General features: G+C 37.8%; 2 protein-coding genes across 5 annotated transcripts in view; one reads left to right on the top strand and one right to left on the bottom strand.

Moving 5' to 3' along the window:
• LOC111718641 (zinc finger protein 184-like) overlaps nucleotides 1–22,910 on the top strand; it is a 77,755-nt gene that overhangs the window by 10,296 nt on the left and 44,549 nt on the right. The window contains 2 exon segments of the mRNA XM_023494810.2: nucleotides 18,887–19,045; nucleotides 19,794–20,128. Coding sequence (XP_023350578.2) covers nucleotides 18,887–19,045; nucleotides 19,794–20,128 — 494 coding nt within the window.
• Nucleotides 6,285–20,064, bottom strand: LOC105749077 (zinc finger protein OZF-like). Of its 4 annotated transcripts, none has more exons than XM_031950965.1 (6): nucleotides 19,833–20,064; nucleotides 18,874–19,301; nucleotides 16,726–16,814; nucleotides 12,006–12,132; nucleotides 11,538–11,633; nucleotides 6,285–9,440 (listed from the first exon to the last, which is right to left on the bottom strand). In XM_031950965.1, the coding sequence occupies exons 2-6, from the start codon at nucleotides 18,923–18,925 to the stop codon at nucleotides 7,864–7,866; spliced, it is 1,941 nt and encodes a 646-aa protein (XP_031806825.1). In that variant the 5' UTR covers nucleotides 18,926–19,301; nucleotides 19,833–20,064; the 3' UTR covers nucleotides 6,285–7,863. The 4 variants fall into 4 exon arrangements, with proteins under 4 accessions (XP_031806825.1, XP_031806824.1, XP_031806826.1 ...); XM_031950964.1 differs by having other exon boundaries at nucleotides 18,874–19,261; XM_031950966.1 differs by having other exon boundaries at nucleotides 18,874–19,261; nucleotides 19,969–20,062.

Below are 22,910 nucleotides of genomic sequence, written 5' to 3'. Positions count from 1 at the left end.
CATCTCTTAGGATTTAAGAGTAGTGACTATAGTGACTAATAGTTATAAAAGTTTTTCTCGACTGTGAAGTTAATAATTCCATTGTGTCAAATGCTCTCTTATGTAATAAATGGTAAGTTACTGCAGAAAGGAGCAGCTAGGTGGTGCAGTGGTTAGAACACCAGCCCTGAAGTCAGGAGGACTTGAGTTCAAATTTGCTCTCAGATACTTAACAACACTTCCTAGTTGTCACTTTACCCCATTGCTTAACCTGGGCAAGTCACTTAACCCCAGTTGCTGCAGGAAAAAAAAAAAGTTACAGAAAGTTTGTATTTCTTTGTTCAGTTACCAGTGCTGTTGATCCAAAGTAAAAACCAGTCCAAACAAAAACCTTCTTTGAAACCTACCCAACTCAGTTCTCGTTAGGTGTAGATGCTGTTCAGATTTTATAAAATACATATAAATGCAGTACATACACGCACACGTTAAAAACAAAAACCACAAATTATTATTGTGCTTCATCTTCAGGACCGGAGTGCCGGGTCAGTTGCTGCTCATAAAAGGTAATGGCAATCTGCGGACATTTCCCATTTGTTCTTTGGCCGACCCCAAGTCAGCCTCGGAATCTTTCGCCAATGATTCGCTCTGGATCCAGGCCCGGTGGGAAGCCCCGAGGCTTCAGCAAATTGGGCTCCTTCTTGGACTCGCTGTCATCTGACTCGCTGTCGGGTAATGACTTTCTTGGTTCCACCTCTTTCCTCTCCTCTCCAGCAACGCTGGCCTCGGGGCCGGGCGCGGCAATTGCGCGGAGCTGGACCGGGCTGAGCTGCTGCCTCTGCTGCTGCTGCCCGGCGGACGGTTTACGACTTCAGGGCAATCTAGCCCCCTTCTTTCCTTCTATTCCATCCTAGAATCATCTTGTTACCTTGTAATCTCTAAGAGATCTGTACTGTTGAACGAATTCAATAAGCTGTCCGTCTCATTGCAGATCAGAACCTCTAACCTTATTTATTATTTTATTGTACACCTCTCTAATGCAATTATCATGGAATATTTTGCCTTGGTTACTTATGTGGTGCATCCTCTTGGTATACTGTAAGGGTGTTCTAGGTGAGGATATTAATGAGAAATAAGCGGATAAACTCCATCTCTACCATCACATAATTGGATGATAGATGTAAAAGCTCCAATGTTTAGTTCTTGCTGATTATGAAAAAACCACCTTAAAAGGTCTTTTCCAAAAAGGTAGATCTTACCCACACATCCAAAGCATTCAAGATTCCTTAAACCATCTAACAGAAATAACTTTTTTAAAAAAAAGAGCCTGTTGAATGACTAGAATCAGAAACATCAGGTGAAGTATAAAACAGAGATACATACTTGCCAAAGGCATTCTACATTGTGGTAAAGGTGATACAATACAGAATCTGATTTGAAGATGGATTCTTAGTGGATATTGAGTACTACAAATATTCTTGTTTATGTATGATATTCTACTGGTAGTAATAGAAATGTTCAGAAATACTGCAGAGATTAATGAAAGAGATCCATAAATACCTGATTTTGAACTGACCATCAAAACAGATTGCCCAGATTATGATATATAGTTAGATGAACAATCTATAGAATTTATCCATCAATCACCTACTTACCTACCTAGCTACCCCTCTCTCTCCCTCTCCTCCTCTCTCTACTTTTCTCCTTACTCTTCCCCCTCTCCTTCTCCTCCTCTCTTCCTTTCATTTTCCCTCTCTCCCTCTCCTTTTCCTTCTCTCCCTCTCTCTCTCTTTTCCTCTTCCTCTCCCTGTCATTCTCCCTCTCCCCTCTCTTTCTTTTTATCTATTATCTATCTATCTATCTATCTCCATCTACATGCAAGATAAAATCATGGTTGATTTTCGAGATGGGAATGAGATGAGACAGTCATGGGTCATAGAACTTTAACAAAAGGAAGTTTACCTAACAGTATGGAAAGGATACTAAACAAGGATACAACACTGATACATTAGGGCACAATTTTATTGCCTCCAGAAGTTTGAACCTTAATCAGTAGTGTGTGTCAAGTCTGAGGAACCAATATTCTTTAAAAACCTTAATTGATTTATGAGGTATTAATATTTGTTTAATATTTTGTTTTCACTAGTCATTAGTGAGATTAACATATACTTATAAAATTTATCTGTGTCAATTTTAGAAATCAAAAATATATTTGACTCCTAAATAATTAAGTAGAATGTTACTCTTCTGTGTACATGTGTGTCATACATCTTAAAATATATTTATTTAGGTATTAATTATTCTCTGAATGTTTGAAAAAGTCTTGGGTATAGTTTATATGCTTCCCATCTTCAAATATAAGGTTGAATAATCATTTTTAGAGATGTGGTAGAAGTTATTCTTGTATGGGGCAAGAGGTCTAACTAAATAACTTCTAAGTTTCCTTTAAATTCTAAGACTACATGATTCAAAAATACCTGAAACTTCATGGTTTTGATTCTAATTATTTGTACCACTGTTAACTATTTTTGTGGAAGTATTTTTATTATTATCATTTAATTTTTAATTTTATATTGATCCATGTACTATGAAGAGCCTGGCATATAAACATATCCCCTTAAATTCATGAATTTACAAATGGGTAATAATATGTAGAGTTAGTCCAAGATAATATGTTAGATAGAAACTTCAGTGAAATAAATGAGCTCTAAATAGGAAGAAATGAGAGGAAGTAAACTAATCTTTTTTACCCTATAGGAGGAATAATTATATCATAATTATACTTCTTTTCAGCTTCCATTAGTCAGTCTAAGAGAATGGTTTTTTTCCCTTTGACAAGAGTTTGCCAAAAGTGACCCCTATTTTGCTTCCATTTTTGGCACGATGCACTTGAGGAGAGGGGAATTTGATGCTATTTGGTGATGGTGTTGCAGTCAAAAAAATTAGTTGAAAAAAGACCGGTTGAAATTTTACTTTAAAAGTTCAAACACTATTATTGTATCTGTCTCATCTTCAAAGGACATAATGTTGGGAAACAAAATCAAGACAAAGAGAATAGCATATAATATGCCTTTTTATTTTGTTCATAGATTGATGTTATTCAAATGACTAAATGCTAAAATAATGATTGTCTTCTTGTTATTTGGTTTTAGGATGAACTGAAGTCTATCCTACTGTAAATACAGACTGCAAAGCAGTCACAAAGAAAATGGCTGAAGGATTTTTGTTATCAAATTACTGTTAGCAAGTAAATGATTGCTGAAAGCCTGATTTCAGCAATTAAGGTCAAGATTTAATTGGGCATTTTTGTAAGTAAAGCCAACACTGAAGTTTCAGAATGGAATGTACATAAAGGCCTAGAAAGAGAATACTAGTTGATACAATCAGTTACTCAGTCCACAAGCATTTCTTAAGCTCTTACTACTACTGCTGCTAGGCACTGTGGTGAAACTTTGGGGATATTAAGAAAAGTAAAAACATCGTCCCTACCCTTAAGAAGCAATTAGAAAATGTCCCTGTCTATGACAAGGAGTTTTTTTTTCAATCAGTTCTAGGTGGATTTGGGAGCGTTTCATATTCTTTGGGTAGCTACATGACACAGTGATAGAGCATGTGTCAGGGATGATCAAAGTTCAAGTCTAGCCTGTTAACCTCTGTTTACCTTAGTATTATTCTCACCTGTCTTCCACAATTGTCAAAGGTTCAAGTTAGATAATATGTCATACATACATATGAATATATGTTATATAATACATAATGTTATATAAACTTAGTTATCATTATCATTGATTTACTAGGCAAACATTAAAAACCCCCAATTAATGAGTGAGATAATCTAATAGGTAAGATACCCCAGCGGGACAGAGGTCCAGAATTTTTTGAATGAGCAGCTGTGAGCTATAACCAATGACCTCACTCATCACTGTTGACTTGAAAATTCAAAGAATCAATAATTCCATTTGCTGTTTAGCCTTGAAGTCATGCTGCAGATTCTCAGACTGGAAGGACAACTAGTCACGATGAGCCTTTTTTGCCTATGGTCCCATTACAGAAGTCTGGGCCTGTCTCAGGATGCTGTAAAGTCTGTGCTGGGACTAAGTTATTGATACATAAATATTTATTAAACAATTATTATTAGCCAGGCACTGTGCTAAGTGTTGGAAATACAGAGAAAGACAAAAATGCAGTCCATGCCTTCAAAGAGCTCATCTATAAGCAATTATATATGTAAAGACACATACTGGGTATACAGGAGGTAATCTTAGAGGGAAGTTACTAATAATAAGGGTGTGGTGGTTGGTGAAAACAGTTTCTTGCTGGTGAGATTTGAGATTATACTAAGGAAGCCAGGGAACATTGGAGAAGGAGATGGAAGGGAGAAGGGAGGGATTCTAGTAATAGGAGAGTCATTAAAAAAGCTGGAATTGGGAGATGAAGAATTCTATTGTTCAAGAAACAATAAGTAAGCCAGTGTTACTAGATGGTAGAATACTCAAAGGGGAGTAAGATATAAAAAGACTGGAAAGGTAAGAAGGGGCCAGATCATATAGGACTTTAAAATTCAAACAAAGCATCTTATATTCGATACAGGAGATAAGGAGTCAATGAAGTTTATCCTTTTGACAGCTGAGTGGAGGAGGGAATGGAGTGGGGAAAAATTTGAGGCAGGGAGATGAATTTATAAGCTATTGCAATAATTCAGGGGAGAGATAATGAAAGGAAGAGAAAGAACCACTTAATTAGAATAAAACTTTCATAACCACTGTAAAAGTCTAATCTACTCATAAGTGGGATAAAATTAGATATTTGGCATGGAATAGAAATTAGGGAACATTCAAACCATTACAATTGTCCAGATGCAATATGTACAAAAGTTTGAGATGATATAGTTGCAGAATGTGATCTGATTTTTACATTGAACAATGTTCTCCAGGTGAGAGTTTTAGTTACTCAGAATATCTATTCTGTAATAGCTATGGCTAAAGGGAATCAGGTTATCTACTGATCAATAGAAAACATTATACTACTCAAACTGAATCACTTTGCATATATGTGAATGCTGAGTTTTATCTCCACCAATTGCATGGTTTCTATGTCTCAATTCAAGACAATGTTCTCACATTAGATCACTTGGCATAGTGACAGTGTTCTAACATAACATTTCATTACTTTGCTGGATTTTATAATCTAATAACAATCTCTAAAGAGAACTTATTTTGGATCAATAAATTATGCTTCAGTACAAAAATGGGAGGAATGTGGAAACATATGAAAATTCTCCCTTTTAGTCCAAGTGAAAATAGAAAACGGTTTCAGTTTAAAGTCCTCTCCAGAATTTTCTCTTTAGGAAAATGTGTAAAAGATTAAAAATAAAGGCTCAAAACCTTTAATTTTAGTAGTAACTAAATTTAGAACGAGAACTCATCTAGTTAAGTTCTTTGCCTTCTTCATCCCCAGAAAGGATGAGTTATGATTACCTAAGAGCCCTGCCCTCTTTCCCCATTTTATAGAGATTGATTTGGTAAGGAGGGAAGTGGGCACTTTACTTCAGGGAAGCTCTTTTAAGTCAGGGAAGCATAAATGGTTTTAGAAGAATGAGTCCCCAGAGATCTTCAGGAAAGATTAGGTGACATTAGATGAAGTATGTTAAATGCAATGTTTTATAATATTGTGGCAATTTTTTTCAGGACATCTATGATACATACAAAATGTCTTGTGCTAGGGGACTCTGGCAGTTTCTATCTAATTTCCTCCCAAGCAGCTAAAGTTTGAAGAATGAAATAAAAATGTAAAAACTTTCTGGCAGATGCAAGGTACAGTACATATGTATACATATATACATATCACAACCTATGTGTGCATATAAACATATTCCCCACCACCACTTTGTAAATCCTTTCACAAATTTCTGCATGTTAATTTAACAGGGAATTAAATCGGGAACTTTATGGTAATATTAAATAGAAATGCCTATTAATGAAAAATTGCTTCAAAAACAAAGAATAACCAATTTGTTCTTCAAAAGATTGATTTGTAGTATGCTACTCAGTCCTATTCCAAGATCCCAATATTTTCCTTATTGCTTCAAACAGAAGTATTTCCCCCATTCCTATACTGCCCCTAAAGTTTTATATTCTCTTTTGAAAGAAGTTTTTAGAAGAATTTTTAGGTGCTTTAGATAAACTATAGGTCTAGAGGCTTCCTTCAGGAGAAATCTTCCATATTCTCTTTAGTATGGTTAGACAGAAATAAAAAAAAACACATTATAATGAAATTCTAGTCATTTTTAAGTAGAATAAGAAAATGGATGCAAAAACCATGATATTTTATTTTCATAAAGTTTGGATGCCAAATCAATAAAGTTGTGCTGAGCACTTATTATGTGCAAGGCACTGTGCCAAGTGCTATGTGAGCTACAAAGACACATAAGACAGTCCCAGGTCTCAAGGAGCTTCATGTGTGAAAAATTAAATAACATTTAAGTATTTAAATAACAGTTCAAGTCAACAAGACACCACAATAAAGTACATGATTACCAATAATTCATACAATAATTTTTATGAGTTCAGAGTAGAGGGAAATCACTGAATTTAGGAGGAGGTCAAGAAAGTCTTTTAGAGAGGTGGAATTTGAGCTGATTTTTGTAGAAGTGATGGGAAAAGCATTCCATAGCATTAGCACTGAGTAACGGAACTCAATGAAAGGTGAATCAGTGGCAAATAAGCAAACCAGATGGGTTGAAGCTAGGAGTAAATTAATAAGATGAGATTAGACTTTTATCTCTGAAGGCCAATGGGAAACCACTAAAGGTTTTTGAGCAGAGGAGTAACTATGACTAAGCACAAGAGGTATTTTTCCTCATTTTCACATCTACTCTCCAGTGGGATGTGTCTGACATATAAGGATAAATTATGCCCAAGGTTGTTCTATAGCCATTGTTAATAATGCTGCCCTTCCGAATTCTCCAATATGCAGTAAGGATTGAAGTGATTTAAGGATGGCATAGCAAGGAAGGGCTTCAGTTTCGTCTGTGAACGCAGAAAAGCTGAGGGGGTTTTCCGGCTTGCTGACAATGTCTGCAGCCAGCACATACGAGAGGAGAAATGACAGACTCTCACTTTGTGTCTGAAGATTGGTCCTAGTCATAGCACAAGTGCAGGGCTGATGGTGTTAGGAGGGAATGAACAAGAGATAGGTGAATAGGATCTTGCTTAATCACAATAAATACAAGTGGAGAAAGTGCTCTCAGATGTTTTTATGGGTTTCCTTGTGCTGTGACTGTCCCTCTCACAAATTTTATATGCCAAGCCATGCTGTTACACAGAACCTCAAAGAGAGGTGGCTCTGATGAGTCTGTGACACAAGGTCAGCACAGCCTACATTCTTGGCAGAATCTTCTGATCTATTCCCTTTCCTTTGGGGCACCTTGGTCTCAACCACGACAAGGAACCAGGACACTAAAGATTTTACATACATGGAACTCATACATGAAGCAGCACGGGTACTGGAAAGTTCACTGGACTTGGATGTTAAGGGACCAGGATTCAAATTTTGGGTCTGATATTCATTACCTGTGTGACTTCAGATAAGTTACTTAGCCTGAGTCTGTTTCATCCTTAAAATGGGGACAATACTTTACTACCTACTTCATAGGGTTCTTAAGAAAACAATCTGCAAACCTTTAATGCTATATGAATGTGAGCTGCTATTACCATATATTTTAATTCATGACAGTTTTATACAGTATAAGGTAGGGGCAGTGTGAGACAATGGAAAGAGCAAAGGCCTGGGAGTTGAGAACCTAGCTTTTAGTCCTAGCTCTGCCATTTATCAGCTGGGTGACCCTGAAGGAAGCAGACTACACGACCAAGGAGGTCTCTTCCAATGTTAATATTTTATGATTCTATGAGTTCTCTGATGTTTAAAAAGGGATGAACTCTGGCTGAAGGCTTTTCCACATTCATTACATCCATATGGTTTCTCCCCAGTATGAGTTCTCTGGTGTTTAATAAGGGATGAACTCTGGCTGAAGGCTTTCCCACACTGATTACATTCATAGGGTTTTTCTCCAGTATGAGTTCTTTGATGCTTAATGAGAGATGCGGTATGACTGAAGGCTTTCCCACATTCACTGCATGTATAGGGTCTCTCTCCAGTATGACAACTCTGGTGTAGTGCAAGAGATGAGCTCTGACTGAAAGCCTTTCCACATTCATTACATTCATAGGGTTTTTCTCCAGTATGAGTTCTTTGATGTTTATTAAGGGAAGATGTGTGACTAAAGGCTTTCCCACATTCATTACATTTATAGGGTTTCTCTCCAGTATGAGTTCTCTGATGCTTAATAAGGGATGAAGTATGACTGAAGGCTTTCCCACATTCATCACATTCATAAGGTTTCTCTTCAGTATGAATTTTCCGATGTTTTGTAAGGAACAATATGTGACTGAAGGCTTTTCCACATTCGTTACATTCATGGGGTTTCTCACCGGTATGAATTGTCTGATGTTGAGTAAGATGTGTTCTTCGACTAAAGGCTTTCCCACATTCGTTACATTCATAGGGTTTTTCACCAGTATGAATTCTCTGATGTTTAACAAGGGAGGAGGTGTGACTGAAGGCCTGCCCACATTCATTACATTTATAGGGCTTCTCTCTAGTATGAATTGTCTGATGTTCAGTAAGGTGTGTACTCCGGCTGAAGGTTTTTCCACATTCATTACATTTATAGGGTTTCTCTCCAGTATGGATTCTCTGATGTTCAGTAAGGTGTGTACTCCGGCTGAAGGCCTTTCCACACTCATTGCACTCGTAAGGTTTTTCTCCAGTATGACTTCTCTGATGTTTGACAAGGGATGAGGTGTGCCTGAATGCTTTCCCACATTCATTACATTTATGGGGTTTCTCTCCAGTGTGAAATCTCAGATGTAGAGTAAGGGATGAGCTTTGACTGAAGCCTCTCCCACACTCATTACATTCATAGGGTTTCTCTCCAGTATGAGTTCTCCTATGTCGGGTAAGTTCTGAGTGATAACGAAAGGCTTTTCCACATTCATTACATTTACAAGGTTTGTTCCGCAAATCAATTCTCTGATGGCCAATTGTTAGTGGATTTTGTCGGAAGTTATTTCCATTTGCATCATATTTATAGGATTTTTCTCCCACAGGAACTTTGTGTTGTGCAACAAAGATAGAACTTAAATTGAAACTTTTTCCAAGGTCATTACGCCCATGGTCTTTTTCCCAGATTGGAGATTGCTTGTGGTTGACTGCCACTTCCCTTAAATGTGCTTCCTCACTTCTTTGCTGTCCCTGTAACCAACTTTCATGTTCCCAGGAATCACTTGATTTAGAATTCCAAAGATTATCTCTTGTGAATCTTTGTATGATCATTTCCTGAGACAATCCTCCTTCGGAGACATCCTGCTTTGCAGTTTCCTTGATTTCAATCCTGGTTCCCAAGTCTGGAAGAAATTTAAAAAAATCAAATGTCTCTTGTCCTTTGTACTCAGGATGTTGTGACAAAACTGAAAATAACATATATGATATATATTTCTTTGAGAGCTCAGAAATAGTGTCTTGTAATCTGTGAAGGAATTAGGAAATATCAAGAGAAAAGAAATAAAAGAACAATAGTGTAAAAATTAAGCCCAGATGAGGAGAACCCATCAGGAACGATTACAAGGTCAGAATGGTAAGCATGAAACCAAACTAAACAGAGTATATCAGGATCCAGGCTACCACTACTTATGCCTAGACTGTAATAGGTTTCTAGTTTATTTCTCTACCTCTTCCACTTTAAATCTCTCTTGAATATTACCACTAGATTAACCTTCCTCATCTGAAACCCAACATCTACAAAATAGAAATCATTATTTCAAATCCATCTCATTCCAAAATTCCCAATTTCTATTAAAGAAATCACCATTCTCCCAGAATCTTAGGTTTACAACTTTAGTGTGATCTTCAAGTCTTCATTCTATCACATATAATAATCAGTTGCCAGATCTTAATGTTTCTACAGTTCCGTCTGTCACACCTGACCCTTCCTTCTCTCTGAAGATGGCTTTCTCCAGCTTGGTTCAAGTGCATCACCTCTTGCTTAGACTCTTGCAATGACCTTTTAATTGGTTTCTCAGTCTCAAATATTTCCATACTTCCATCTCAACTTGTTTTCTACATTACTGCCAGTGCTTTTCTTTAAGTGCAGATCAGAACATGCTACTATCCTGTACTTGAACACTGGCTCAAATGGCTTCCAATTGCCTCTAAAATGAAATATAAATGCCTCTATTTGGCTTTTAAAGACCCTTACATTTGGCTTTAACCTTTCCTTTTCCCCTCTTCTTTCTATAGTACAGCCAAATTAGCCTCTTTTTGTTTCTTACCTTTGGTAGGCCATTTACTTTCTTCACCTACATCAGAATTCTACTCTTTCTGATTCCCTCAATTAATTGGGCCTGTGTCTTCCCTAACTACCTTGTATTTACTTTGTAGTATATGTATACATATACACACACACAACTTATTTTATTTTCTGTCTTTAGGTATATATATATATATATATATATATATATATATATATATATATATATAAAAAGCACCTTTTTGTAGAATATTAGTGTGCATATGACTTCTAAATTTGTATTTCCAGTCCTAAAGCTCTGAGCTCTGGGCCTACATCTTCTATTACCTATAAGATAGATTCCCCTGCACGTCCCACTGCCCCCTCAAATACATGTCTAAAATTAGGCTCATTATATTTTCCCTTGAACATCTCCCCTTCTTTTGACTACAATTTCTGTCATGGGAACTACCATCTGTCCAGTTTCCCCAGTCAAAAACTTGATGTTATCCCTCTATTTCCTTTCCCTTATCTCTTCCAATGAAACTATCACCCATTGCAAATATTTCTACCTCCTATCCTCTGTCACTGCTATCATCTTAATATATAGGCCCTTGTTATTCCTTGTCTGGATCACTGATAGTCTCTTCAAAAGTGGTCTTCTTTTTAATTTTTCTATTGTTCATTCCCTGAATTCTGTTCTAGGGAACAGAATCAAAATAAGTCTTAAAATGCATAGGGGGAAAAAAGCCTCTTAGCCTTACATCAAATCAACTGATCACAGTTAACTTTGGCCTTGTAACCATCTCATGATGGTTCATCCCAAACTGTTTGATTGCCCTTTGCTTATTATTCCGTTTTTATAGCTCCACACTTCCTGATCTTGCTTCTTGGTCCTAGCTAGGCTAAGGAACTCCCTTTATCCCAAATGGAATGGAGCTCCCAGAGTCAGATGAAATCCACTACAGATTAAATGATTTACTTTAAGAGAGATACATCTTCCTCTGATAAGGAAGGGAATAGGAAGCTTGAGGGAGATTATCAATGTTAAGGAAAAAAGAAAATATTTGAAAGTGCTTACACTAAATAGCCTCAGATTATTCCTGGTTTCAGGATTTGAGGATGGCTCCTGAATAACAGCTGAATAGTTCACCCTCCCTGAAAGACCAGATAAAATGTTACTTGTAATTCATCTATTTAGTTTTCACTCACTCACCTAGGCAGATGCCTCTTGAGACTTCTCTTTCCACCACCCAGGGTTCTTCCCCTTGTTCTAGCTGGGAGATCACATATGGCTTAGAAACTGGAAACCCTGTTCAGGGAGAAAGAAATAAGACTTGTTTGTGCTGGAGACAAAGGCAATTATACAGACAAGTTCTGGCCCCTTGATGTGAGGTGAATGACAAAAGATAATATTTGAAGGGTTTAAGGGTGATAGGAAGTCCTTTAAAGTTAAGGTGGTTGAAACATCTGGGATAGCACAATGAAGGCCTACTTTTTATTCTATAAACAGCAGACATTTCATCTGAAAACAGGGACCACAAATACCCTGTCTTTGGGCCCTAAAGAGATTATAAATCATTGAGCCCCTGGTTAAAACTTGGCTAAGTACCTTTATAAAAATCAGGGAAGCAGAGATGGTCCATTTGAAAGAGTCTTGAGTATGGGGAGAAGACATCCTTACCTAGTGAGACCAAGTTTCCATAGTTCTCCAGCATCACATCCCTGTACAGGTCCCTCTGAGCAGGATCCAGTTGTCCCCACTCCTCCTGGGTGAAGTCCACAGCCACATCCTTGAAGGCCACCGATTCCTAAAACACCAAACATATTTCTGCTTACCCAATAAGCCTACTGCATGTGTGGTCCATAGATGATTTGTCAAGTTGGTCATACCAAAATAGGCAGATGGGATGTGCAGGACTTCTGAAAATGTTTACAACTACTGATATTTTGGGTATGATTCTGACAAAAAGGGAAGGAATTATGGGGGAAATGACAGGAACTTTGGAAAGAAACAGTCATGCTACCTTAGAGAGTTCATGGTAATTAAGAAAGGGAATACTAGGCATAGTCTGACCTTTAGCCTAGATTTCTGAAGAGTGTATTTCACAGTTCAGGGAAAGTTTGGATAGGATCCTGTGGCTTTGAATTTTATGAGGGAAGCTGGCTCAAGAGACATGATACTTTTAAGAATTAAATTCTGAAAATAAAAATACAAATGATTCTGATGAAGAAAATGAGAAAGATGAATATGAAGATTAATTTAATTACAAAGACATCTCATCAATTAATTTAAAACTATAAAAAATATATAAAACACATGATGGAAAAAACAGAGACTATAAATAGAAAATAGTGACACAGTCTTGCAAGAATAGTGTTGGGCAATCATCCAAGATAATTCTAAAGGACTCAAGATGAAACATGCTCTCCACCTCCAGAAAAAGAATTTAGGAATTCTGAGTACAGACTGAGGCACTTTTTAAAAACTTTCTTTATTTTTCGTGTGTGTGTGTGTGTGTGTGTGTGTGTTTTTTTTTTATTTTTTTTTTTATTTTTATTTTTTTATTTTATTTTATTTTTTTTATTTTTTATTTTTTTTGTGTGTGTGTGTTTTATGACTAATATAGAAATGTTTTTGTGACTTCACATATACAGTCATTATATTATTATTTGCTTTCTCAAGGGGTAAGGAAAGAGTGGGAGGGAAGAAGAGAATATGGAACTCAAAACTAAAAAATTGAATGTTTTTAAAATCTTTTACATGTAATTGGAAAATATTTAATTAAATAAATAAAAGTTTAAAAAATAGGATCAAGAAAACTAAAGAATATAAAAAAATCTAAGAGAAAAATCTTCAAGACGACAAAAAGAGCTTTTTAAAAGCTTTATTTGGAGCCAAAGTCTGAATAAGAGAGTCCAGGATGTCTGCTTAGAAGGATAAACACAAGGGTCACAGGCAACAACAAGGAAACATAAATATTTAATTCCAATTTGCTTCTACCAAGGAGAAAACTGATCTGAGGATAAAACAAAAGTGACCTAAAGAAAAGTGAAACAATTAAATGAAGAAATAACAAAAAAGCAATTGGTTGGTCTCTGTGAGTTCAATCACCCAGCACAAGTAAAAGAGATACTTACTTCTCAGAGACTTGAAAGAATTTACAGATATGATTGATATCAATAATCTTTATAAAAGCAAAACTGGAGAATAGGAAAATTATCACAAGACTAGACTATGAAATCTTTCTTTTTTTGGAGAGGCAATCTGGGTTAAGTGACTTGCCCAAGGTCACACAGGTAATAAGTGTCAAGTGTTTGAGGTTGCATTTGAATTCATCTTAGCCAATGCTCTATCCACTGTGCTACTTAGCTGCTCCTTACACCACCAAATTTTGCTAAGTTTTCAAAAAGATTAATCAGACAATTTTTCAAACTGTAAACCAATGAACTACATATCAACTTCTGCAAAAGTCTTAGAACAAGAACTAGAAGACCAAATTCTGAGGAATTGGCAGAAGTTCATTATTAAGTCATTACTTCATTTATAATTTTTACAGGGTTTATTAGAAACAGATATATCAACAAGGCACATGCCATTATTTCATGAAATCCTTGTCCATAAAGTGGAGACTGGACTGAATGATAGTTCAACTAAATGGATGTGGAACAGGACAACTACTAGTACCTGAAGAATGGAAATTAGGGGAAACTCATCAACAGGATGAAGGTATCTAGCAGTGACTTTGGTCTCTGTCCTTGATCCTATTTTGTTCAACATTTTTATCAACGACTGGGATAAAAACTGGACAGTGTGCTTATCAAAGTTGTAGATGACACAAAGCTGAGAAGGAGCGAATATACTGGATAATAGAATTTGAATCCAGAAAGATTTCAGTGGTTTAGAATGATGGGGAAAAAAAATCTAATCAGAAATTTAAAAGTGATAAATGTAAAGTTAGCAGCAGTATGGCAAAGTGAATAGAAGGTCAGCCTTAAAAATCAGGAAAACCTGAATTTAATTTCTACTTCTAACATATATTATTAGCTATGTGCCCACAGACAAGTTACAATCTCTCATGCCCTAGATAAGAGGTGTCAAATTCACCTTTTAAATTAAAATGTAATTGGGAAACACTTAACAAAGCAAATAAAAATACAATATAATGTTAATTGGCGATTTTCTAAAACAATATATAGTCTGCAGGGATCCATTTCTACTTGAATTTGACACCATTCACCTAGACAAATACAGGATAGGAGGGATTGGCTAGAGCAGATCATATAAAAAGGCCCCGGAGATTTTAGGTGACTGCAAGCTTGATATGAGATTACAGTCTAATGAAATAGCCAAAAAAGTTAATATGAACTTAGCCTACATCATCAGAAATACAGAATCTTAATCAAAACATACATTTACACACACACACACAGAGCTAGTTAAAATTCAAAACCAAACAACCTACTAAATTTAATGGATCCTACTGCCTTTACTTTCTATACTTCCTCATCAACGAAAAAAGAAAGTGTTTTAATTTTTAACTTGGCATTGATATATCAAAGGTATGTGTTAAGAAGTGTATAACCTTAGGAAATGTTATATCTAGTCTGTCTAATGCTAAGTGACATAAGTAATTAAATCAGAGAGATGCATGAGAGGAAAAGGATTAAGAGCTAGTCAATGGACAGTCAGCCCCCTTGATCCATTGGTATCCACAATGTCAAAAGAAGGATCCCCTGTGGAGAATTGTGGAAGGACCTGGACAAGAATCATACGGGATGAGAAGGCTGTGATCTGCATTTCTGAAAGTAATATCCTCACTAATGAAATCTCAGAATAATTCAAATACTGTGATATCATCAAAACAATCTATTTCTGGGCAAAAAGTAAAAATGAACCACTGGAACAGAGATAAAAAAAATAAATATACAGTACCTAGAAATTGAGTTGTTCAAAGACTAATGATTTTGCAAAATAATGATTTTATGTTATTGTGGAAGTATGTTTAAAATTACCTAAACTGGATCAATGATCATCGAACTTTGGTATTGTGGACAATAAGGTCATTAAAGTTCCATTATCTCTTATTAACATTTATATAGTATTTAAAAGTTTGCAAAGCCCTCTACATATGTAAGCTCATTAAAATCTCAAAACTCAGTGTGGAAGATTTCCAGAGGACTTAATTGAAACTCAAAAAAGATTAAGAGAATTGCTCATAGTCATCCTGCTAGTGTCAGTAGTAGGATTTGAACACAAGTCCAGTGTGCCTACCACCTTCTGTTGCCTCTCATTTTACCAATGTGAAGTTTTCTGGTGTTTTTTTTTTCTTATCCCAGAAAACATAAACATTTCATTTCCATTAATCAATCAAATGAACTATAATCTCCGACTTCTTGAAAAAGACTGACTAGGCCCAGACAGAACCTGGGAAAGAATCTGGGGAAGAAACTTGTAGTCAAAACATGTCCCCATGAGTTAAATTTTGATTATTTCATCTTTTATAATGGGTATTCCAAGTCTCAAACATATCCATCTTTTTTTACAGGAAGCCTTACTTGTCTTCTGGAATGACAACTCTAAAGTTTTTAGACTCTTCTTCTCATTCAGATCTTAAGCAGTTTAGAACACTTTATCTTTAAAACTATCTAATAACTTTTGGCATACATTCTAAACTGGATGGCACTGAAAGCTTTCTATCATGTTGTAATTCTACATATTTAAATTTATTATTTATTACTTCTCAATAATAATTCCTTTATATCAAGCCTACTCTTTATTGGTGCATGTGAATGATAATTTTGCCTGAGTTTCTGTCATATTGTTCTTCCTGCTTACAATGTCTCCTTCTTTTATCCAAAACTTTCAGGATCACCTTAAACCTTATTCCTTTATCTTTCCCGATCAATTCAGCTTATACTGATCTCACTCTTTCATAAACTCCAAAACACCACTTACATATACTACTTATCTTTGCACTCATTATCATTATTATTATTATGATATATCATTGTACTTATATCATTAATCTTTGATGTGTCATTATATTATTATTGATAATACTGTCAGCATATTTAGTGCAAGCACTATGTCTTATTTTTACTTTATCAGTGTAATTTAACATATTAATAATTACACCCAAATGAATTTTTAAATGAATGGTGTTAAACGGGAAAGACAGGGACACAGAAGGAGAATACTCAATAACAGGGGAACATTTTTTATGGAGTCATTCACTCTTATGGATCCTATTTTTCTGGGAAGAACTGACACTCAATTGCTTACATGAGAATTCCTTGAAAAAAGGTGTTTTCAAGAGAAGAGTAACTGTATCCATAATCTAAGCATTTGGTAACTGTATCTACAATCTAAGCATTTTAGACAGGAAAAAACTCCAATTCACCTGGGTCTTGGCTTTCAGGAAAAGAATTGTCATTTGCTCCTCTTCTGGGTTCCCCTCTTGAGAAAAGCCAGGGTTCTGAGAAGATAGAGCTGGAGGGATAAAAAAAGTCATGAGGGTGCCTGATTCTTTCTTAAAGTTTTCATACTTAACAGGTTATAAACTCCACACACTAGTTCGGCTGGATCCCCATATTCTAAGAAAGAACTTGTTCAAAAAGGGATCAAAATAAACCTGCCAAATTAAAGGTCACAGAATGTATGACCACTGTTGCTGAGGATCTCTCCTCTGTGCTCATGGCAGATTCCAAGTGAAAGAACTGCACTCAAGAGTCAGAATACAGGTAAGGTCACAGATGGGAATAACTTTGAAGATCTCTATTGCTTGGTTTTCTCCCTCCTTTGTCCTCAATTTGTTAAGGAATTCTATAATAATTCTTTTGGAGAAAGCAGCTATGTTGTCATACCTATGACAACTTAACTAACAGACTTGCCCAATGAAAAAACACTGAAAAGAATGCTACATGGAATAATACGAAGAATACTAGACTAGAGGTATGGAAACCTGGGGATTCTATTTCTGGTTCTTTTATTACCTGGCTCTGTGACCTTTGGCAAGTCACTCAGTACCTTTAAACCTTAATTCCTTATTTAAAAAATGAGGATAGACTCAGTAATTTTTTAAGGTTGCTAAATTCTGACTTAATTAGTACCGTAAATGATATGCTAGTTCTAGCTGGCACTAAATAATGCTGCAACCTTAACCTTAAGTACTATAACACTTACTTCACTGAATCAGTTTCAAATCTTATAAAACAAATACTGAAGCTCTATTTGCCTTAAAGTGTTCTTATGAGGATAAAATAAAAATGTTACAGTACTTAATAAAAATCCCATTGACAGATAGATAGTACATAGAGAGATATGGCACTGAGAAGAACTGAGTTCCAATCTCACCTCAGACTTTAGGGCTTAGTTTCTTCCTCTATAAAATGGTTGGTATTCCATTCTGGAGAGCAATCTGGAATTATGCCCCCAAAGTTATCAAACTGTGCATACCCTCTGATCCAGCAGTGTCTCTACTGGGCTTATACCCCAAAGAGATACTAAAAAAGGGAAAGGGACCTGTATGTGCCAAAATGTTTGTGGCAGCCCTGTTTGTAGTGGCTAGAAGCTGGAAACTGAGTGGCTGCCCATCAATTAGAGAATGGTTGGGTAAATTGTGGTATATGAATGTTATGGAATATTATTGTTCTGTAAGAAATGACCAGCAGGATGAATACAGAGAGGCTTGGAGAGAATTACATGAACTGATGCTAAGTGAAATGAGCAGAACCAGGAGATCATTATATACTTCAACAACGATACTGTATGAAGATGTAATCTGATGGAAGTTGATTTCTTGAACAAAGAGACCTAATTCAGTTTCAATTGATCAATGATGGACAGAAGCAGCTACACCCAAGGAAAAAAAAACACTGGGAAATGAATGTAAACTGTTTGCATTTTTGTTTTTCTTCCCGGGTTATTTCTACCTTCTGAATCCAATTCTCCTTGTGCAACAAGAAAACTGTTTGGATCTGCACACATACATTGTATCTAGGATATACTAGGACATATTCAACATGTATAGGCCTGCTTGCCATCTAGGGGAGGGGGTGGAGGGTGGGAGGAAAAAATCGGAACAGAAGTGAGCGCAAGGGATAATGTTGTAAAAAAATTACCCTGGCATGGGTTCTGTCAATCAAAAGTTACTATTAAAAAAAATGGTATTGATCGTCTCTAAGGTCCTTTTCAGCTCTAAATCTATGATCCTATGCTTCTGTGATCCATTGACAAGGTGGAATAAAGTACTGGAGGGAAAGGTTAAAATAGTCAGGAAACTGGGCTGCTCCCTCCAAGAGAGCAGTGCGGAATGTTCTATACTTAATAGTCTGGATGTTTTGATATAAGGAGCCTGAATATGTTGAAATCTCAAATATTCTAATTTGTTAATCCTGTGACACTTTAAGATTGGGAAATCTTTTTCCTAACTCTTTGGCCAAACATACTTTCACTTGACATCTGTTTTCCCTTTTCCCATAATGAGAAAATGGCTTCCTCCCTACCCCTTTCTATCTAAACATTTATCTTCTGCCTGATCAAACCTTACCTTTCCCCTCAAGAATCTGCGTCAGGTGCTCCATGGCCATCCACTGTTCCATGCTCTCCGTACCCCTTGTGTGGTACCCAGATGCCGAGCTCCCCTCTCACAGGAACCCGTCCAGATCCATCCGCTTCGGCGGGGACTCCGCCGGCTCTTCTCTGAAGCTCTGCTGTCAGGCGCAAGTCTGGGCTTCTCCTTAGGGAGAATCCCTACCTCCCGGGAGGCTTCTCCGTCCTCATTCTCAGCGGCCAGACTTAGCGCCGGGGGTGGGGTTCTTCATCTCGGAGCTAACGTGCCCTCAGCGCGGCAAGCGGGCTGTCTGTCTCTCCGGGGGTGGGGCCAGCTAACCCTGGGGAGCAGGAGACGTCCATGGCCTTCGGTCCGGCCGCGGTAACTGCGGAGGAGGGAGCGTCAGGGGGAAAGGGAGGCACTGTCTGCCAAAGGGGGAAAAAGGGTTCCAGGATCTGGCCGGGCTAAGTGTGTGTGAGTGTGTGTGTGTGTGTGCACTTCGGGGTAAGCGCGCGCACACACTCACACACTCACACGCACGGACACACTCACCTACACACGCGCACACACACGTGCACACACTCACACTCGCGTGCACGCACACCTACACACGCGCGCGCACACTCACACGCACGGACACACTCACACCCACACACACGTGCACACTCACACTCGCGTGCACACACACCTACACACGCGCGCGCACACTCACACGCGCACACACACACACACCCCCAGATGTAGTTACACAGATACACGGAGCTGGGTGGGTGTATACATGTGGATACGGAACTAATGTATTCACACACACAGACATGCATTTACACACGCGTGTGAGGCGCGCTGTGGGACGCGCACACACACACAGACACGCGCGCAGACTTTCTCCCTTCTCTTCCCCACTGTCTCACCCGCAGGACCCGGAACCACACACTGCCCGGAGCCGCCGGACTCACCCCGGCGCGCCGCGGCTGGGAAGGGAAAGCGGGCTCAAGCCGGTCCATTCATGCCCCGGGAGGGAAGAGGGCTTTCTCCCGGCCCCCGGCGCCCCCTGTCCGGCCGCAGAGCCCTCCTCGGCTCGAGGACACGCACCCCAATAACCGGCTTCCTGCACTCAGCTGTCGGACCGCCCTGCGCTGGTCCGGGACCCACAAAGGAAACCAGTTTCCAGACCGGAAGGAAGCGCTGGCTTCGCCGACCGTTGAACTGCGATTCCCAGAAGCCCCTGGACGGCGCTGCCGCTTCCGTTTCGGTCCCTCGCGGCACATTCAGTAGTGGTTGGGAACTAGGGGGCGGGCCCCTAGAGTGGTGATTGACGTCCCTTGGCAGCCGCTCCCCCCCTTCCTCCGATCCGGAACGGCGCTTTTGCGCGAACTCATTCTGGTCCTTGTCAGCAGCTGGACTCTCCCCTGTAGTGCGCTGTTTGGGGATGGCCCTGCGGGAGGGCGGGGACACGATCTAGGAGTTCGGGCGGCTTGTACTTCGTCTGGGCGATGCCGACGCTCCGAGGTAAAGGGGCGCTGTAGGAGGAGAATTGGAAGTTGGGACTGAGTCGCTTGTTTTTGCTTTTCTTGGTGTCCCCTGCACTGATAACTGTGCCTAGTCCAGCGAATGAAAGAGCATTAATTGGCCAGAGGTAGTTAGTTAGAAGAACCTTTTTACTCCCCTTTACCTCTTCCCCCGACTTTTATCCCCCTCTCTCTGAGATTCTCATTTACACATCTTGTATTGCCTGGTCATTTGTATATATATCTAATTACTAATTAGATATTAATCTAATATCTGTATATATATCAACTAATTATTACATGTATGGTTCTGGCATTACCTAATAACAGGTATCTATTCGGTATTATCCATTTATATTTTCTCTCACCTATTCCAATGTGAGCATTTGAAAGCAAAGACTTTTGCCCTTTTTTTGCATCTCCAGGGCTTGACAGAGTGCTAACACATAAGTGCTTAATCAATGCTTTTTGATTAATTGATGAGAAATAGGTTAGGGAGCAGGCAAGCATTGTTGAAGTATGATGGGCACAATGAAAAAAACTTTATCCTATAAATCAGATATGTTTTTAACCGATGATGAAGCTTCATCATTAGCCCACTTCCCAGGAACATTTGAGAGGTTGTTCTTTTAGGAAGGAAGTGTTTTAGAATCTGATTTTTTAGAGGATATAATTGTGGATTTCATATCAGAAAAGTAGGGTTGAGTGAGTTTTAGTACCATGCTTCTCTAAAGGCGTCAGAATCTATCACACAATGCAACAAATATTAAACACCTATTATGTGCAAGACAATGAGGATATAAAATCAAAACTAGTTTTGGTTCTTAAGAAACTTAGAGTTATGGGATGGGTCTCCATAGGGAATAGACTATATAAACAATTTTATACATGATTGAGGAAGGAGAGAGCACTAAAAACCAGGGAGATCAAGAATGACTGCCCATAGAAGTTGACACATGAAGCGAAACTTAACAGAAGCTAGGGTATCTCATAGGCAAAGCTGAGGGAGTAAATTTCAGGCTTGGGAGATACATAGTCTATGCTAATATATAGGAAGTCTCCACCAAAAAAACCCAAACAAAATTCACAAATATGGAGAATACAAGACATATGGTATGCTAGTCTTTACTTGAAAGGCTATACAAAAAGATAAGACTTATTTTGCTTTGCCAAAAAAAAAAAAAACAACAAAACACACACACACACACAACCATGCTCCCTCCCCCCCAAACAAAATAAAACCAAAAAAGCCACAACAGAACTTGAAGCAATAAAACATAAAGATGGGGTGAAGTTTTAAAGGGATCATGGAGAATAATATTTCAAATCATTTTTAAGGAAATACTTCTTCATAGAGCTATCCAACAGCAAAAAAGTAATGATTTCTTTTTCATTGAAGGATCAATGTCAAATTATCTGTGCATCATCAATATACTCTGGTCAAGTGGTTTGATTGTTCTCCCCTAATGTATGTCAATCCTTTGCTTTTTTTATTCCCAATAAATTGCCCTCCACCATAGTCTGTGTATTTCTATAAGGCATATGTAATTTTTAAATGTTACTCAACTCTAATTTCAATTATTAAATACTTCATTTGAACAAGGCATATAGTGCTAGACATTGGAAAAACAAAAAGAAGAAAAAAAGTTCCTACCCTCAAGAAGTTTACAATCTAAAGGGAAGACAACACACAAAAGGAAGCTGAGCAGAGAGAAGGTACTACATGTGAAGGAAAAGTCAGAGAAGTGAGAAATGAGAAACTTGCATAACCTAGCATAGTTTCTGGGGTGGGTGGATGTAATATCTGGGTTAGCTTTCTTGAGGATATCTGGACAGGTCTTGGTCATAAAAGGAGAGTCACCACAAGGATGGTCAGGGATAGAGTCTGGAGTCTTTATTCTTGGGTCTGGAGTCTGAGCTGGAGCTCACTCTCCCATTGTCTTCTGTCCTCTCAGCCCAAAATACTTTAGTACAATTACATCACTAAAGCACACTGAGCATGTGCCAACTCTAGAACCATTACATCACCATACTAAGTACTAAGTATATGTGAACTAGAGAACCATTATCTCATCAGTCACACTGAGTAAACACCCTGTTACAAGTATCCTTGTTTCAAGTATATCTTTCCAGAGTTCAGTCCCTCTACAGGTGGAATCCTTGATACTTCTGTTTTCCTCTTAAGATCTTAGAGCAAATCAAGTCTGACAAAATTAAACATCATGCTGTTTTCTGTCTTCAAATTTCTTGCCATCTTGTATTCCTTCTCATCACTTTCTAAACCCCAACACTTCTCCCTTAATTGGTTTTCTCTCCTTCTCATATGCAGTTTAATATTATTGGAGGAAGTCATTTGTGCTGATTTCACTACAAAACTATTAACAAATCTCAACAGAGTTCTCACTGTTGCATAGCAATAATTTTACTTTTCCCTAATTAATTTCCTATAACATCATAATGTTTGTTCCAACCTTTTTCTTCTTAAGCTAACTATACTATTACAAATGCATTAATAATGAAGCACAT

The sequence above is a fragment of the Sarcophilus harrisii genome, chromosome 2 (genome assembly GCF_902635505.1).
Source record: "Sarcophilus harrisii chromosome 2, mSarHar1.11, whole genome shotgun sequence".
In the NCBI taxonomy this organism is placed as follows: domain Eukaryota; kingdom Metazoa; phylum Chordata; class Mammalia; order Dasyuromorphia; family Dasyuridae; genus Sarcophilus; species Sarcophilus harrisii.
The sequence above is the reverse complement of the archived record's forward strand: the minus strand, read 5'-3'. Positions and strand labels throughout refer to the sequence as shown.

Bases quoted from the DNA above. Each gene is read 5' to 3' on its own strand.
- LOC105749077 (XM_031950965.1), bottom strand. From the start codon at position 18,925: ATGGAACAGTGGATGGCCATGGAGCACCTGACGCAGATTCTTGAGGGG. The intron at 12,133-16,725 runs GTGAATTGGAGT...TTGGTGTTTTAG, and splicing joins TCCTGAAAGCCAAGACCCAG to GAATCGGTGGCCTTCAAGGA. The intron at 9,441-11,537 runs GTGAGTGAGTGA...AATTTCTTCCAG, and splicing joins CTCAAGAGGCATCTGCCTAG to ACTTGGGAACCAGGATTGAA.